The sequence below is a fragment of the Cuculus canorus genome, chromosome 5 (genome assembly GCF_017976375.1).
Source record: "Cuculus canorus isolate bCucCan1 chromosome 5, bCucCan1.pri, whole genome shotgun sequence".
NCBI lineage: Eukaryota > Metazoa > Chordata > Aves > Cuculiformes > Cuculidae > Cuculus > Cuculus canorus.
The window spans coordinates 61,047,342-61,067,234 of NC_071405.1; the positions used below are offsets into that span (position 1 = coordinate 61,047,342).

At 36.5% G+C, this 19,893-nt stretch overlaps 1 protein-coding gene across 17 annotated transcripts in view; it reads left to right on the plus strand.

The window, feature by feature from the left end:
- The window catches only part of DPH6 (diphthamine biosynthesis 6), a 204,941-nt gene that overhangs the window by 149,338 nt on the left and 35,710 nt on the right, over positions 1 to 19,893 (plus strand). For all 17 annotated transcript variants that reach the window (XM_054068070.1, XM_054068079.1, XM_054068073.1 and 14 more), the window contains one exon: positions 11,045 to 11,450. In XM_054068070.1, coding sequence (XP_053924045.1) covers positions 11,045 to 11,450 — 406 coding nt within the window. The remainder of the gene's footprint in view (positions 1 to 11,044; positions 11,451 to 19,893) is intronic.

Here is a 19,893-nt window from a genome sequence, read left to right on the forward strand (position 1 = left end):
CAGAGCTCAAGATCAGTGTTCAGAAGGAAAGATGAAAAAGATGTTTGCAATCAACATCTGAAAATTTAAATTCTAAATCATAGAATCAGTTATCCTTAATGCCCAGAAATTCGATTTTGATCATTAACTTTTCTCGTTTTCTGTCCCATTTAGGTAAAAACTCTCAAATGATTTTCAGGTAGAATCTTTCCATCTTGAACATCCTTAATTCAGTTCAACTGTCTTTCCTGGCTGCTTATTTTTGACACTACACATGAAGAATAAAACCCTCAGAGTGACAGTCTGTGATCATGTTTCATGTGGCAGACTTCATTTGCTTTCAGTTTATATTGCTATCAATTTATGACTTTGTTCCTTAAATAGTTATCATTTTTTCCACATTGTAGCTGATATATTGAATGATGTATGTTTGAGAGGTATTTCAAGGCATCTTAACCTCAGTCATTATCTCTTGGCTCAGGAACCTTTAGTTTATTGAAAGTTGATATTTTTAAGCAAATAAAACAGCTTTTCCGTATGTAATTATTTTCTTATCAATTTTACATTTTCATGCCCTTTTGAGCATCCAGCATTCAGTGCTTGAATTTACATTGAGCTCTGCAGGAATTGCTTTAAATATTATTATTATGGAGGAAGAAATCAAAAATCAAAGTGAATTTTTAGTACAATTGTGAGGTATAGAAAGGTGCAATTGCAGTAGCAGCAGCCTGCATTATTGTATGGAAGTAACTCACAGCTTGACAGAAAGACCCTGCTGGGGAGGAAATGTAGGGGAACTGGCAGAATTTTGCTACATCTGCTTCCTACTGTTAATAACTTTAACCTGGTTCGTTTTTATTATGCTTTGTGTTTAGATATTTTGCTTCTGAAATTGTATCTGTAACTATGAGAACACATAAAAGGGAGCATCACAGGTAGGGCTGTTTAAAAATTTAAAACTATCAGCAAGGGATATTAGAGACCATAATGAGTAAGATGGTTGCATTCTCGGTGTGGGTTTTTGGAGCTCAGGTACAGCGGCACTGGTGGAAAGACTGAACGTAAGTAGAGGGTAAAACAGATTTCATAGCTTGAGTAGCTCGTACAGCCAGAAGGCATCATTAGATCATTTAGTCTGACCTGTATATCACAGACCATTGCATTTCACTCAGAACTTCCTATTTTGAACCCTGTGAGCATACTTAGACTAAAATGCATCAGACCTTAAGAGTTTAAAATACTTTGTGGCACAGGATAAAACCCAAGAGACTGAGCTTCCCGTGCAGTAGGAAGGGTATTTATCAAATTAGTAAGTACACCGGGTAGCACGAGTACTTCTGCATAATAAGCCAAATAACCAAAGGCTTAAAGTCTTAAATAGGAGATTCTTCTCTGTTATTGTGCGTACAGAAGTCTGTGATTTTCTTTGATGAGTCTCCGAAGATTATTAGGGGACTGGAGCATTTCTTTTACGAGGAAAGGCTGAGAGACCCGAGTCAGTTTATTTTGGGAAGAGAAGACCACTTATAAATATCCAAAGGGTGAGTGTCAAAGAGAATGGGGCCAGACTCTTTTCAGTGGTGCCCAGCAAGAGGGCAAGAGCAGTGGGCACAAACTGGGACACAGGAAGTTCCACCTGAACATGAGGAAAAACTTCTTTGACAGTGCACTGCAACAGGTTGCCCAGGGAAGTTGTGGAATCTCCTTCTGTGGAAATATTCAAAACTCGCCTGGACGTGCTCCTGTGCAGCTGCTTTAGGTGAATGTGCTTTAGCAGGGGGCTGGACTAGATCACCTCCAGAGGTTCCTTCCAACCTCGGCCATTCTGTGTTTCTTTCAGCAGGCCAGTGAGTATTTTCTATATTTCTTTCAGTTTATCCTAACAAGTAAATATTTGAGCTTACTTTTTGAAAAAACTTCCAGTTTGGTATGTCCAGAAAGCAGAGGCGTTAGCCTAGTTATTACAGGTTTTGTGTAGTCTTCAGACTTTCAATTGTTTATTTGTTTTAGAGAATCCTTCAAAGCTGACTATGTCTCCATGGAAATATACTGATTGCTTTTATTTCAGTCATGTCACAGAGCCTCTCAGTTTCTGAAATGAAAGGATGAAACCACAGAGATCCAACAATAGGGAAGAAAAACAAAATTAACAAGTTAATTATATTCTTATGTACTAAATATAATGGAAAAAAAGAGCTCGTAGGTTTATTTCTTTAATTTCAGCTGACCTCTTTTGTCTTATCACACAGGAGCGACTAAAATATATACGACTTCTCAGCATCTGTTAACGATCATGGTAAAAGATAGAATAGGAAGTTGCTAAATTATTCTGTTTGAGTGATATAGATCATAGAGGGAGGTGATTCTGTCCCTTGGCTGTGCTCTGGTGAGACCGCATCTGGAATATTGCATCCACCTCTGGAGCCCTCAGCACAGGAAGGACATAGACCTGTTGGAACGGGTCCAGAGAAGGGCCACTAAAATGACCAAAGGCCTAGAACACCTCACCCATGGAGAGAGGCTGAGAGAGGTGGCATTGTTCAGCTTGGAGAAGACTCCGAGGAGACCTCATTGCAGCCGTTCAGTACTTAAAGGGGGTTTATAAGGAAGAGGAAGATGGGGAAAAACTTTTTAGCAGGGCCTATAGCATTAGGACAAGGGGTAATGGTTTTCAACTAAAAGAGAAGTTTAGAATAGATATTAGGAAGAATTTTTTTTTTGCTGAGGGTGGTGAAACACTGGAATGGGTTTCCTGGAGCAGTGGTGAATGCCCCCTCCCTGGAAGCACTCAAGGTCAGGTTGAATGGGGCTCTGAGCAACCTGATCTAGTTGCAGATGTCCCTGCTCACGGCAGGGAGGTTGGACTAGATGACCTTCCAATCCAAACCACTATATGATTCTGTGATATATAGTTATTGATTGGATATCTTATGAACTCTTACAATTTTCATGAGTTTCCATATTGCTTATCTTTTTAATATAATGCTTACATATATTTACAGTAGTACTATTCAGAGACCATTCTCCATGGAAAGTTTGATTCTGCAAAGACTTAAACACATCCTTTATGCACCAAAAAGCTGTCTCAACTTATAAAGTCAAATTTATGCCGGATTTATTGTGGGATTTGGGCCCTAAGATTGATATTAGTTAATTTTTGTGGTAGTTTCTTCTTACATACTTGGTTGACTACCATAAAACTTTAGCCTGTCACCTTGGCAAATCCTAATAATAGCCAGCAATATACTGTATAGATTCCAGATTTCCTATACTCTCGCTAATGTAACTTCAGGTATGCTCATTTTATTCACCTGCAGAATGCCTCACTGGGAGAAGTTAAGCTGCTGTGCTTGGCCTGTTAATTGCTGACCATTTCATAGCTGGTGATTAATTTTGCACCACTACCATAGCTGCATGCAGAATTTTTAAGACTTATTATGAAGAAAACTTAATTTGGATTTTTTCTCAAATGCCAACGTGTGGAATTATAATGATTATATTAAGATATTATATTAATTCGTAATCCAAGTGAATTACAAAAATTGATTGAAAGTACCTTTAGAAACAGTACTGACTCTAAATCTCTACACCCGTATTTATTCCCTTGTATATACTTTCCCTTTTTCATGTTTCTGTTTTTTTAAGATAGATAAGGACTGCACAAAAAAATAAGTTATTCTGGAAAATGTGCTATCAGATGCTGACACAAAAAATACAGAACCGCCTTGTTTTCTCTAGATTTTCCGTGGTTCAGTAACACTGAGTAAGTACAGGCTGTTTTCCAGTTGACATTGTTCAAAATAGTTTCTACATGACATAGTTTCTGCATTTAGGTAACTAAACATCATCAGCTTTGTCCAACACATTGTACAGTAGAGAGGACTCAAATTTCCAAATAACTTGTTTCTTTTTATATTAACAGTCTTTATTCCATGATATTCAGGTTTATAAAACTGCATTTTTAACCTGCCACTCTTGTGTTAATGTATTTTTAGCATGCAGCAAATAATCTGTTTTGTTTCAGGATGGAATACTAAATGTCAGATTTTCTTATTTTTGTAAGCTTTGCAAAAGAATATTCTTAACAATTTTATTATAAAACACTGTGATATTCATTCTTTGAATTCAGACACGTTAGACCAGGAATGCATATGGCCTATTTATTAGACAAACTAGGATGTTGAAAGGGATTGCTTCTATCCTACTTTCTTCAGGAACTGACATTTTTATTTTTATACAGTTTTCCTAGTGGAATCTTTACCTTTTAAAGTCATAAACCTACTGTTGTGAGAGACTCCAGCAAAGCTTAAACTGGATCTCAGGAGTTTGATGCACTCTGTTTAATGCAGGCAGTGTAAAAGAAATTTTAAATGTATTATTTAAAGGCACATTAATCTTGCCTCTATAATGGTGTAATAATGCATACCATAGAAGGTTTTCATAAACTCAGCTTCTAAAAGTAACATCACAGTATCTTTCTTTTTGTTCTCCCAGTCATTTCTGTGTAGAGATAGCAATTATGCATTCATCTCTGTCTCTTATAGCCTGAACTCTATATTCATCTGTGAGCTACGTAGACCTTAGTCCTTACTCACACAACAAAAGAAGCTTTTCTCATTTGGAACAGGTGGAGGATGATAAAAATAAACAAATTTATACAATAAATGTTATTTGCTGAAATCTGTAACTTTTTCATTTAAATTGATTACAATAGTTAACTGCTTATACAATGGATTGTTTATAGGTTTGTCCTATATTGATTATTCACATATTCATTAGAATTTTAAAAGGTCTGCCTTTGATAGTATGTTGAAAATGAAGTGAATCTTTACTAAGAAGCAAGGTATACTAAATGACTGGACAAGTTAATACTATGAACCGACATGTAAACTTCTTGTATCTGTGCAAAGCTCAGGAAAGTTGCACACAGCAGTTCGGATAAACGTTTAATGTTGTTATACAGGTTAATTGCAAATTTAAAAACCAATTGACAACTTCTGTTGCTAAACTTCCTTCTTGTAATATGAAAAGGTGTCCTCATTTTGGCTAGGATAGAGTTTGTTTTCTTTCTAATTGCCGGTATGGTGCTGTGTTTTGGATTTAGTATGAGAATAACGTTGATAAAACATTGATGTTTTAGTTACTGCTAAGCAGTGTTATACTAAGTCAAAGACTTCTCAGCTTCTCATGCCCTGCTAGTGAGGAGGCTGGAGATGCACAAGAAGCTGTGAGGGGGCACAGCCAGGACAGCTGACCTAAACCTCCCAGTGGGACGGTCCATAATGTATAACATCATGCTCAGTATTTAGACTGAGGGCGTTGGCTGGGGGAGCAGCTTCTGCTCAATGATTGGCTGAGCAGCGATCACTGACCATGGAGCGATTTCATTGTGCATCACTTGTTTGGTATATTAATACTATATAATATAATGTTGTTGTAGTAGTAGTATTCCCTTTCTTTTCTGCCCTATTAAACTGTCTCTCAACCCACAAATTTTAAGGTTTTTTATTTTCTCCCCCATGCCACTTGGGGCTAGGGGCTAGTGAATGGCTGTGTGGTGCCTAGCTGCCCTCTGGGTTAAACCACAACAAAGGGGTTTGCATATTTGCATTAAGCATGTTCATAAAAGTGTTAGCGATAGAATATTTCTGCCAGGCTACCTTTTCAGCTTTAGCCTGTGCATAAATATAAAGTATAAGAAGAGTTCTTGTTCTCATTTCTCATGATTAGATACCTTATTGAATTGGTAACTGTAGTTCTGTTGCCTTCAGCATATTTTCAGCTAAGCCCTTCAACTCTTTCTATTTCCAGCCAATCATCCTTACACTTTTGCAGATTTGAGTTAAGCATCCATCGCAGAACCTTGTTAGAGGGGTTAAGACACAGCAGACTCTCTTGGTGGCTCCAATGTAATAGGGCTCAAGATCCCCATACCCGCAGCAGGTGTCTGGGACAGTGTTTAGTTTTGGTTGTCTGTGCTGTCTCTGTCATTATAAGCAGGGACTAAAGAGATATGTGCCCCCCTAAAAGTCAGATGGATTCCAGTTCTCTCTAAGATTCTACTTTGGGAAAAAGAGGGTCATGAGTAACCACATCAAATTCCCGTGTCTTCCAGCCCAATATTCTGATGCCAATACCTCTGCTCAGGTAGCTGAGGAAGCACATTAGAGCTGTTATCTGCATTCTTCTGCTTGACCTTGTGTTCACAATTCATCTATAAAATCAGTCTGGAATATCACAGATGAACATGAAGTTCTCTTAGAATTACAAAAATATTGGAAAGGAGTAGTTGTGGGAGGGTACTAGTTGTGAAAATTCAGCCAGTCCAGCCAAGAAAGCCGTGTTGTTTTTCTTCACCAAAATCACAACTACTATCAGCTCAAGCATAAATTCTTATGTAAGAACATAAGAATAACCATGATTGTGTAGGCTCTACTTAGTATTCTGACCCTAAACAGTAGCCCTAAGCAGATGTGAATAGGAAAAACAAGAAATGCATATATCCATCCTAACATTCTCCCAACCTCAAACTAGTTTTAATTCATATTTAAATTAATTAAATTAATTTTAATAGCTATATAAATCATTAATTTTATATAAATTATTAACCATTGTATAAATTAAGAATTAACTAAGAATTTTAATATGTCTCTTTTATAATCCCCACTGAATCTGTGTTCTGAGTACTTGTTCAGGCTCCTCTTGAATCCCTGTAAAATTCTTGCAACCACAGCATTCTCTGTCAAGGAATTGCAAGTGTCACCCACTATTGTTCTTTTTGAAACTATGCTTCTACTAATGTCATTTGATGATCCGTAGTTCGTGTACAGAAAAGCAAGCATGCAAAATCAATTTTTATCCCTATCCACCCTTCTTATGTCATGTATGATTTTGTAAACCTGTGTCATAGTCTCCTTAAGAAGGCTGGAGAACATTTCCAGATCACCATGCTGTCCTCTGAACACATTCTGGGTCTACTATGTCCTTTTTCAGTTGAGACATCCACAGTTGTATATCTTAATCCAGGTGTGAATGGACTGTGATTTCTACACTGGGATACTGTTACCCACTTTCTTCTCTATTCCTTTCCTAAGAATTCATAATGTTTTACTTGCTTTCTTCACTGTAGTAATTCTTTACTGATCAGTCCATGAAGACTGCAAGATGTTAATTAGCTTAGCATGGCACTCTTCTCAGTGTTTACAGTAATATGGCATCAACCTGCTTTGGTATTACAAAATGTCAGATAAATAACAGAGCCACAGTCTCAGTCCTCCTAAAATCTGCACCATAGCTTCTGGTTTTCCCCTGAGTTATTGAAACGTGTATTGTATCACCAGAAGGATAGCAGACCTTTCTTCACAGTGGGAGAAGTACTTTGAAATCATTTGTTATATCAAATCTTTGTCCAGAGTTTTGGGATCTGCCATTTCATAGCATGACACAATCAGAATCCTGTCATAGTGTGGTCTCATGAGACGATCCCGTTTGCATCTGTTCCTGAAAGAAGACGTTGTTACAGTCATTTATGTTCAGAAGCTGTCTCCTGCACCGCAGAAGGGTGTTATCTGAATTCCTTTTCCAGCCTTCTTTAAATCACATACCTTGCAGTATTTTTTCTTAGGAAGGATTAAATCCCATGGAAAAAGTAACAAGTAGAAATGGGAATCTTCAATAGGCAGACCCTCTGCCATGAATTTAAAATTATTTGAATACTCATAGCTAGAAAATAAGTGTTTAAGGGCAAATACCTTTAGATGACAGCTACACCTATGGCGTAATGAAATTCATAAGGATTTATAAAATTCAGGTTATACATGCTCTTTAAGGAATCATTGCTTTCAACAGTGTTTGCCCCAACCATTTCCTTATCTCTTAATAATACGAATTTCAGAGGTTCCCAGGAACTGACATGTCTTTTTCAGTAATTAGAAGTCAAGCTGTATTCACTTCTACCTCATTTTTTTCCCTGTGAAGATGTAGAAGAAGGACTAGGCCAAAACCTGCGCTCCTTTATAGACAGTCTGCAACAGTACCCTTGTGCAAGAACCCTAAAAACATGTTTTTCTTCATAATACCACAGCTGTCTCCCAGAAGTGCTGAATCTCATTGATCAGAGTGCAGAATCAATTGTAAAAAGCGATGTAGTCATAAAATAATTAATTTCATTCTTAATACTTATGTATATTGTTCCATCATCATATGAATAGAATTTCATTGCCGACCTCATGTATTCATACTTATTTACTAGACAGGCTGTCATAAAGACATTCAGCTGTTTGAGACAATTGTAAATTTGTGAAAGACAACTCATAAATGCCGCACCCGTGTACAACACAAATGTCAGGAATTTATTAAAAGTAAGTCAGGAGAGGTCATTGTTAGAAGCATTTCTGTAAGATTCGGAATCAGCTGATTAAAGATTATTAGTCCCCAGTAGGTCCATCACTTGTGCTTTGTGCAAGCTCTAAAGTTAAAGGTTATGAGTGCTATGGTACAGTACAGGTGCACCGTGAATAGTCTCACACAGAATGATTTTCATTTGTTAAATTTGGAAATGTACTTTCTCCTGGCCTTAATTTTCATGTTGGTCTTCATATTCTAAATGGCAGCTGAAGGCAAGCAGAAATAGTCAGTAATTGATTTAACAACCTAAGACAAGTACAGGGAAGTAAAGTTTGTCTTAGTGCTTGATGTGACCTGATAGAGCTTCTTTAGACTTTTTTTTCTACACAGTACCTCAGCACCTTGGGCCAGCAAAGTGGCCTTTAAGCCTGAATGAGCATGAGTTGTTTTTTTTTTTTTCTCAGTGCAAAGCTCCAGTGTTTCATCTTTTCAAACTGTTTTACAGCACTCAGAGCAGAATTATATTGACAAGGTTAGAATTCATCTCCTAGAGGAGAATACTGTTCTCCTCCTGTTAAGTGCTAATATAACATTTATGTGTTGGTACCCTAATAACAGCCCCAGTTCGCCTAATGAAAGCACTGAAAGCAAACAGTACTCAGTGAGGTTTTATTATGACTGAAGTGACTGCAATTTGAGACAAATTATCCCTATTTCTGCTCCCATATCAAAAACAGAAATGCTAAGGCAATTGGTATATGTTTGGTATGGAATTAGACTCCACTATCATTAATAGAGAAGTAAGTGCATTTTTCATGTAAACAGCTCACGAGGGTCAAGCATCCACGATATTTTGTGCAAAATGGTTGTCAATAACTTTGTGAGTGAATTTTGAAATAAAGTACCTGTAACCTGTCATTATTTCTTCCTCTCAAAGTTGAGAGCAAGTGGATGAAAATTGAGCTTGTAAATTGAAGGTTCTGTGAGTTATACAGCCTTATCGACTTCAGGCAAAATGATGAGTTTACTTTGTTATTATTTTTCCTTTCAGAGGTCAGAAAATGGACGGTATTACAAGTATATACTGTGGTGTAAGCAAATTGGTGTATTAAGGAAGTTATTATCGGTGTACACGGGATGGTGTGAGCCACTAATATTAAAAATGCTTAATATATATATCCATAAAAAATGGAAGAAAAAGTAAGAAAAACAATAATCTGCTGGCCAGAATAAGCATTTCAACTACTTGAATAATTGTTCGGTAAAAAATGTGTTCAAAGTGATGATAAATTAATGTAAATTTGTACTTTTTCAGAGTACATAAAATGAGGTTACTTTCCATAAATAGACCTTGTTGTATATAAAATAGGAGTATGAGTATATGCATTTCAACAAAACAGTGTTGATAGTACACCAGGGTCTTCAGCGGTTGCTGAGCAATGCTTACGCAGCATTAAGGCCTTCTCTGTTTGTCACAGTGCTCCTCCAGTGAGTAGGATGGAGGTGCACAAGAAGCTGGGAGGGGACACAGCCAAGACAGCTGACCAAAGGGTTATTTAATTCCATATAACATCACATTCAGCCATAAAAACTAAGGGGACAATAGCCATTGCCCACAGTTTAGATGTGTATCAACCTGCTTCTGGAGGGGGGTGTTGAGTAGTAGCCTTTGCATCAATTGTTTTGGTTTTCTTCTTCATTTTTTCTTCACTTTTCTTCACAATCTTTATCTAGATTGACAGGTTTTCTCACCTTTGCTGTTTGGGAGGAGTAAGCAAGCAGCTGAGTGGTGCTTAGGTACTGGATAGTGTCCTAGTTTAAAGCTAAGATTGGTTTTGTTTGTATTCAAATGAAAAAGGATTGAATATATAGCAACAATACATGGACAAGATAATTCTTTTATGAAGTCATCTTAGGTATCTAATGCATATAGGTACGATTAATTTGTGTTGAAATGGCTAACAGTTCACACATTCTTCCTCTGTCTCATTGAAGAGTATTTTAGTATTTTGAAACATTATATTCACTTTCTACACCTGTTAGCATGCTACAGTGCGATTTATACTAAAATTTTTACAGAGAAGTAAGAAGCAATCCTGTCCCACTTCTTTAATACCATCAGAAAAAAAGGGAACTCGGTTCTTTAGAGTTAACTTACTGAGTTAGCTAATTAGTTATGCTGGTTGATGGAAAAAGAATTTAAATATACTTTCTGTTGAGCTACTCTATTCTAAATGAGCTCTGCTTTTAAGAAAACATTATCTTCTAATAGGGTTTGTTCAGGATCATTCTACTGTTCAGAACTGACTGAACTGTATCTTTGCTGTATCTGAACTGTGTCTTTAGTATCCTAACATTTAAAATACATTGTGTGTGCTTTACTAACTCTTTACTATGATTTTGGTAATTTCTACCATTTCTATTCTTCAAAGACCATCAGCATGGACAAAAGTTAATGTATGCAAAGTAATTGCAAAATACATTATGATCAGCATTTTTTTGAGTGGTACAGGCATAATTGTAGTCTGAGACTGCGAAAATGAGCGGATATTAACTGTCAGACAAATTTGTAATTGCTCGTGATGACTTTAGTAAGAAGGAAAGTTTAAGGAAAAGACAGTGTCCGTTACATAACTTTTTTTTAATTTATTAGCTGAATATTAATAACATTAATTTCTACCAGCTCTGTAACATGCATAATATTTTGTTTATCTTTTAGGTTGAAGATTCAGAGGCATATCATGATGTAACTGCAGTGTGTGGGTTGCTTGCTGTGGTTGTAATATCTCACCTACCCAGAGATGCTGCCATCGAATGGCATGTTGTTGCAGTAGTTGACAATCCACTCCAAAGAAAACATTTTGCAATGAAGATGTCGTCGGAAGGTTTCCAAATTGAGTGTGAATCTGTGGAGTCTAGTTCTGCATCTTGTGCATCAATCTCTGTACGTCTGAGCTTGATTTCACCATCCGCTTCTCGGCTTCATTTAGATGGACCTCTTCATGATATAGTTGCTATGTTTAGAAAAGCTGTTGAGAAACTTTCAGAAGACTGCAGTGCAAGACCTTTGTCTTTTAGAGCTTTCTTCAAGGAGGATGTCTTTGATGCTGAAACACTACAAACAGGTAAGACACATGATGACAGAAGCCAAGTGTTAAAACTAAGCATAAAGTAAATTTTTGTTTACTTCTGCATGAAGTTTCCTTAGAAGACAACATTTTAGAAGTGCCTTTTAAGGACAGGCTGCCAAGAAGGTCAATAGAAATCTTGATTTTTATCAGCAATAGTGTTGCTAGCAGGATTGTCACCCTGTACTTAGTGCTGGTGAGACCACATCTCAAATACTGTGTTCAGTTTGGGGCCCCTCACCACAAGAAAGGCATTGAGCTGTTGGACTCTTGTGAGAATACATAATGAAATATTAATATTTTAAAACAAGGAAATGGTGTTGTGTACGCTAGGTTAGAGGGTATCTGCTTTTGAACATGGGCTTATTTCCTACCAGTTTATTTAAATAGAAGTTGCTAACCAAACGAATTTGCTGATTTTTCCCAATGCTTATTTTTTCAAAATCTCATTTCCTTAGCAAGTAAAGAGAATACAGGACAGTAAATATAGTATTGCAACTATAATTTATTTCTTATGTTGTACATCTGTATTTTGGGCTATGCTCAATTCGGGAAGACTGACATTATGCAAGACCATAAAAGCTTATTTTATCTGTCAGGTCTACAAAATTGGTAGACCATACTTGTACTGAAATCAGTAAGGGCTTTGTTATCAATTTGAGAAGGAACAAATTCAGATCCTTAGTCTATATTTATCTTAAATATGCATGCACTTTAAAAATCCTGGCAGACCACAACTGATCCATATTAATTAGCTGACATAAATGTTAGCCCTCAAATATTATACTGTCCTATTTTTTTTCTTAACCTGCAGCAGTTTTTGAAGAAAATTCAACTTGACATTGTTTAATAGATTTAAAGTACAGGAATTGAAAGCTATAAAAATGTGGCATAGAATAAGCATATTTAATCCAGGAAGCAAGGAATGAACATATAGTCTGACAGAATGTTGTTGGTTTTACTACATCTTGTTAAAGCTAAAAGGAAACCTGGAAAACATGTTTCTGGCATGAGATTAACATTACTGTTTTGCCTACTTTTTTTCTGATAGCTCTCAGGCCATAGAATAAATACTTCTAAATAAATTTCTTTAGCTTCATTAAATGTATTGCTCAATATAATGTATTAATTATGCACATAGAAATTTGATTGAATTCCATTCATGTTATAGTACCAAGAGCATAGACATAAAAAGATTTGTTGTGATTGTCATATATTCCTTCTGGTTGTGTTCAGATCTCTGCACTGTCATAATAATTCCTGTCATTATAGCAATTTTGTCATTATCCTCACTGGTAAGAAATACATTGTTGCAAATCTGTAGAATATATAGAATACATTAGATTTACAAGGAGCACTAATTCATTGATGAAGAATTTAAAAATAACTTTTTTCTACTTAGGAAAAATTTCCAGAAAGTTCATATAACGAGAAGAAGAAATAATTTCTCAAGTTAAAGTAGTTGTTGCTGAAGTGTGTCTTACTGATAATTTCAGTCTGATATAAGATGATTATATATGTATGTACATTGTTTCTGATTCAAAATCAGAAGATTAATTTTTTATATATTTTTAAGTATATTAGAGCCATATTCAAGCATTTTGCTAATATGTGTCCTTGGAGCCTTGAAAGGCATGTATTCTCCAGTGAAGCCTCCTCAGCTTTCCAAACATGCAGCATATTGCTAAACCATGTTGTTGACTGTCTTTTATCCTTTTACTGTAATTATACTTCTCATAAATTAAAAAGTTCTCACACGTATATATAGGAATAATTCTCAGTTAAAAGAGCACTGCATAAGGTCTCTAAGATGTTCCCATTAATTTTAGTATCCCCTAGACAGTGTCCGTAAGCAACATAACGTAGTCTGTGTTTTATCTTCTCGGTTGTTATTGGCAGTCTTCAGTATTGACTGGCAGGACTACTGCAAATGTCTGTGTTCTTTAGTGTGCTTCACAGATGTGATATACCAGAACTAATATCAGATCTTTCTTTTCAATCCCACGATATTTTAACCTGCCTATAACTCCAGCCCAAGGTGTTAGAAGTTATTAAAGTTCTGATGGGAACAGCTTCTTCCAGTTTCTCACAGTGTATTCCTCTTGAGCCTTAAGTAGTCCTCATGTTTCAATTACAACAGCCCATTAACTTGTCAGTCGTCAACCAAAATCAGGATTTGGGACTAAGGGAGGAAAAAAAAAAGGCATGTTTTGCATTACCCAGAAATTTAATTCATTAACTGAATTGAATTCAAAACATACATATAATATATTTAGGCAGGTTGAAATAAGCTTGTTCTGTTTATAGAATGCATGAATGAACGTGGCAAGTTACAAGAGGGAAGAGTACTGGCTTCCAAAACAGCACTGGTTTGTGCCTTGTCAGCTCTGAGCATGGCCAAAACTTGCTCATACTTTGTAGGCTTGCCCTAAGATATTTTGAGATCTGCGTGCCTTTATAGTGATTTCTACTACCTCCAAAGGTTACAGCATTTTACTAGAACACAGGATAAAGCAGAAATGTACTGATGTTGACTTGAAAATCTGCAGGCCTAATATACCAACTTCTGAAAAATATTATTTCCTTGAAGTGGCTGTTGGAACACAAATGACAGACAGAGAAGAGTTTTTCAGTTGCCATTTATTGATTCAGCTCAGGTAGTGCTGGATGCTAATCTTCTCTATGATGGTCTGCTAGTGACATGTTTGATTTCCAACATGTGTTAGACACTGTTGATCCCACAAGCACTCCCCTTTTGGAGTCTTCAACTCCGATCAGATGCATTGTCTACTGAGGAAAGATAATATTAATAACATAGCAGGGGATGCTAGATACTGCTATTCAAACATAATTAATATGAAACACACCAGACAGATGTATCTAAAATGGAAAGGACAGAAATTATCATGTCTCAGAAATCAAGAGACCTGGTTGAATAGATTACAATACTAGTCGTAGTGGATTTCAGGTGGACTTCATCATGTCATAAGATTAGCAAATAGTCTTCAGTAATTCTTGTAAGATCTTGCATTGCAATGTATTCTTCTCTAGCAAAAGCATGAGAAGAAATAAAGGTATTTTTTTCTGATTAGAACTTGAAATCATTGGAGTGAAAGAAAGAAACACTGCCACAGATCTTCTCAAATGAGCCTCTGATTAGATGAGTGTTTTTTTGGTGTAAAGAAATTTTGATTTATTTAAAACTGTCCAGATAAATTACAGAAATTTGTTTGTACCTGACACAGTAAGATGAGAACCAGGAATATGTATACTCTACATATTGTAACAGGTTATTGGAAATTATTATAGCCAGTGTTACTGATATCAAAAGAAGCTAAAGGTTTGTAATGCAAATTTGAGACAGATAGCTTTCTGTCATCCTAAAACCAGATATAAAGTTTTATTGAACAAAGTGAAGTACTGATGGTGAACTTCTCAGAGGCAATCCCTTATACTTGCGCATTATGGGCTCCGTGCTGAGACCACAGAACGTGTTAGAAGTAGGAGGATTAGATTAAGCTGACATATATACTTAGTAAGATGCTGTTAAGCCTTTAGAAGTCTTTAACATAAATTTGACTATTTTTTTCATATTCTCATTTAAATATGCAGTAATATAAACGTGTCAGGACGATTTGCTATACCATCTAGTTGACTAGATTATACTTCACTATAGGAAAGATGAATGTTCATAAGTCATCCCATTATGATTTCACAAGCCTTGTTCGCAGGATGTATGCAAAATATTTCTGAATATTTATTAGGGAGTAGAAAAGGTCCTGCATTCATCAGAACATCATATTACATAATCCCTTTTTAATACTATAGAAAAAGTGAAGTGGGAATGTAAAAAGGCAAAAGAGAACAGGAATAGAAAGGCAGTCTGGTAGCAGCATTAAAATGAATATGTAATTAGTTTTAAATGTGGCTTTTACTCTGTAAACACTTAGGACTAAAAAGCTCTTAGTACTTATGTGTTTATCATGTTACAATAATACTGTAATATAATATGGGCCTAGTTCAGCTGGACTGTAGAAAATCTTGCCTGAAATTGGACTGTTTCTTCTGCTGAAAAAGAAGAGAGGTGATCAGGCACTCAGTTAGGAGTCCTTGCACTGACGTAGTGACACCCTGACACATGTACAACATACTGCTTTTAAACTAAAGATTTTCCATCTGATAAGATTTAAAGCATTCCATTTATTAAAATACTGCATTATCAACACATTTTCCAGATGTTTTCCAAAACACATAGTCTCCAGTACTGGTAGATACACAGAATGTAGCGTAAATCTAAGACAAGTAGAAGAAGATCAAGTGAAGATATCAAGATGCATTTTCTTATTAACAGATGTCCATGTGCATTAAAGTTTAACATTCTTTAACTAATGCACTTTAAATTTACACTGGGAAACATTTTCCCACGGAGACAGCTGGAATCCCAGCCTCCAAGCTTTTGTATGCAGGCTTACATGTTCTCATGTGAGTGATTGGTATTTACTCAGCAGTCATGGAGAGCTACTCATGAGTAGAAGCTAAACGGTCATTAAGAACCATTTGCTGAGTAACAGTAAGGCAGGTACATAAGCATGGATAATTTTTAAGTGTTGGCCCTTTTGAAATTAAGTTTTGCACTCACTAACTAATGAAGTAGTTGTGATTAGCGTATATGCTTTGGCCAAACAAAAATATTTTCTAAATATCATGATACTGTCTGAAAAATTGAACTTGTTTTTCTACCAAATGGTGTTAAGTTGCGCTAAATGGAAAATGCGAGAATAGTTGCCAACCTGAAAGAAGAGGAAAATTTCCCTTTAAATTCCTTGGATTTCCTGTTAAAAAGAACAAAGAATTTGCAAAGTATAGTATGGCATCTTGGCTTGCATCAAAACGGTGTGACCAGCAGGTCCGGGCTGGTGATTCTCCCTCTGTACTCAGCACTGGTGAGACCACACCTTGAGTACTGTGTTCAGTTCTGGGCCCCTCACCACAAGAAGGATGTTGAGGCTCTGGAGCGTGTCCAGAGAAGAGCAATGAAGCTGGTGAGGGGGCTGGAGAACAAGTCTTATGAGGAGCGGCTAAGAGAGCTGGGGTTGTTCAGCCTGGAGAAGAGGAGGCTGAGGGGAGACCTTATTACTCTCTACAACTACCTGAAAGGAGGTTGTGGAGAGGAGGGAGCTGGCCTCTTCTCCCAAGTGACAGAGGACAGGACAAGGGGGAATGGCCTGAAGCGCCACCAGGGGAGGTTCAGGCTGGATATCAGAAAAAAATTCTTCACAGAAAGAGTGAAGGCTGCCCAGGGAGGTGGTTGAGTCACCTTCCCTGGAGGTGTTTAAGGAACAGGTTGATGAAGTGCTTAGGGACATGGTTTAAGGGAGTGTTAGGAATGGTTGGACTCGATGATCCAGTGGGTCCTTTCCAACCTGGTGATTCTATGATTCTATGATTCAAGCACCAGACCTACGCTGCTGTGTGCTCAAATCAAAAAAATGGTTAAATTAGTACTTGGGGAAACAAATTGGTTTATAATGTGCATAAGGAATTAGGAAATACTGATGTAATTCATGAGTGTGTTTGAAATTACATTTTAAAAGGGTGAAAGTAGCTAAGTTTGGTCTTGAGCCACAAAGGTGGTTTTGCAGTCTTGTTGTTTCTACCCAAACTATCCTGTCAAGAGATCTGGTATATTGAATGACTGGTAACATACTGAAATTCTAAATGTTTTATATCAGTTTTCAAGGTTGTACTGTTATTGTATCTGCTCTGAGTTACTTTATACATGTTTTTAGCAGAACTTTATGCACAAAATTATAGGGAGTTATTTTTGGTTTGCTATCAAAGACATGGGGGAATTGTTTTAATAGTCACATTGCCTCTTGACTGAATTTGCATAGGAAAGTGTTTTATGCATGTAGGGCAACTTAAAATATATTAGATACTACTTCAGGGCAGTGGCCTTCTGTCCTTTGGGGTGGGAAATTTATTTTTTAAAAGCACAGATACTAGACTTAGAAAAATTCAACCACTTCGTGGCAAGGCCAGGTAGCAAAGTTAGAACTCATCCTTACTCAAAGTGAACAGCCTGTGACGTCTAAAGGTTATATATATTGGATAGTCGTACACAAAAATCTTGGCTACAACTTTAAATGGAAATAAATTCTTTAATTGCTTGACCTGAGATTGGTCTAGAACATACACCTTTTATCCTTGATACAGAAACACTAGCAATATATTAATAAGATTGTTTTAAAGCTACTGTGTACAACTTCGTATTTCTTTCAGAATTTCTGCCACTGAAATCTTAAGATTTTACATTTATAGGTAACTCAATCCCTTCTATCATGTTTTCATGTTATATCAAAGTGCTTCTGAGTTCTTCATCAAATGACTTACGGACATTTTTTTTAATTTTTTTTTTAAGATTTACATGTAGTGACTCATAGGGTAGAATGGACCTGTCAGAAAACAGCCTTTTGTAGAGAAAGACTGTAAAAACTATAAAGAAGAATTTCCTAAGTTTGCTAACATGTCGAAAACTGATTTGCTTTCTTCACAGTTGGGAAGATGCTAGGCATGTTTTACGGTGATCCAGGCTGTGGCTTTGCTGCTTGAAATTTGTTAATAAGCTATCTTCAATAAGCATTAGAATTTGTTAAAAGCATTAGGCTAGAAGGTGAAAATGGTAAGATCATAGATGTAAAGAAAATTATGAAATGAGAGCCCAGTTCATTCTCTAGTGAGTCAGAACGGGTAATTTTGATCATTGGCTCTACAAGGAGTCTGAAGAATTTAATACACTTCTGGAAGACTGCTATATTCTAGACAAGTGTATGTACTGTCCGTATATGCATAAGTGTCTGTAGGTCTGCATAAAATGCATGAAGTACAAACACTCTACTGCAATGTCAAAATTAATTTTGAGAAACTTTGTTTAGTGCTTTATTGACAGAGAACAACTATAAAAGCATCCTAGAACAATGACATCAGGCACTCAGTCATTGCCAAATTTGGGTCATCTGGTGTTTAATGTATGAGGCGTGCCTATCTAGCCAAAAACCACTTGTGACAAACTCAGTTTTTTAGGACACATTACAGATTACAGCTTGTAATTACATAGGAAGTTTTCCTCTAAAACTGTTTCAACATGCCAACGTCTTGGCACCAATTCTGCAATTCTAAATTAATAAACATTCAAACAACTTATCAATAGATTTCTAGGGACCTCTGCATCGTTTGTACAGATCTCTCTACATATAACTTTATAAGTGAAAGAAAAACTATGCAGTATTTAAACCAGTGAAATGACATCTGCTTTAGGAAGCCTGTTGATCTTAAAATAATTGTAGGCTGAAAGTGAACTGGGGATAATATCAAAATATCATCCCTTGTTATTACTCATTCTGGATATTTATTTAAGACCATTGCTTGAAACAGAATACTGCACTAGATGGACCTTTGATATGACTAGCTTGTCTTCTCTATTTCTCCTTCTTTAGTACCAAAGTGTTTGCATTTGCTCTTTGTCTAAAAGACCAAAGAAATAGTTCAATGAAAGAAAAGAGTGAATTTTGCAAGAAAGAACTGTGTACAGAATTACATTTCCAACTAACATAAATATAAAAAAAAATCAACACTCTGATGGCAGCAGGAAGATCAATGTGGATAGCCTGTTCCTGGGGAGGTTCCTGGGTTGGTTCAGTGTATCTGCTGTCCCACCAAATGGGTGATCCACATGAGTGTGGAATGACCATTGGCTGGCTGATTGCTCTCAGTCATTCTATGACACAACCTCTGCACTAAGAAGTACCAGTTCAATCTTCTGCTTTGTAACTTTTCCTAACTTCCTTTGAAAGCATGGCTGATTGACAGCAGAAGCTGTACTTCAGTGTTTTTCATCCAGAGAAATCAAGGATTTTTAGTACTGCTAATATCAATAGCCTGGAAAATGGATATTATTTCTACAGACTGTCAAACTGTTAGGTTTGACAGTAAATAAACTAAATAAACCTAAATATGACTGCAAACTTCCTTTCTCCTCATACTGTAAAGTAACAATTCACATGTGAAGTTAACTATTTGAGACTGGAATTTTTCTGGCTTGGCAGCATGTGTAAGAAGCTGACAAATCTTTATTCTCATGGTGGTTTTTTTCTCCTCCAGTTTCCTAAAGCTTTTGGATGCATCAGAGCAGTAATGGGCATCAGTAGTTGCAGAAAGAGTAGTCAGTAGTCAGAACTAGCACTGACCGATAGCCAAAACCATTAATAAATCTTACCTCAAAGTCTTCCGCTTCCTCTCCAGTTTCCCCTCCAGTCCTTCCTTCTCCAGTCCCTTCCTTTCTTTCTGTAAGATCTTGCCTTTTGTCAGCTGTAGACACCAGTGATAGAGCCTATCAGGTTTGTCAGATGCCTTGACTACTAGGAATCATGCTTGGCTTTCC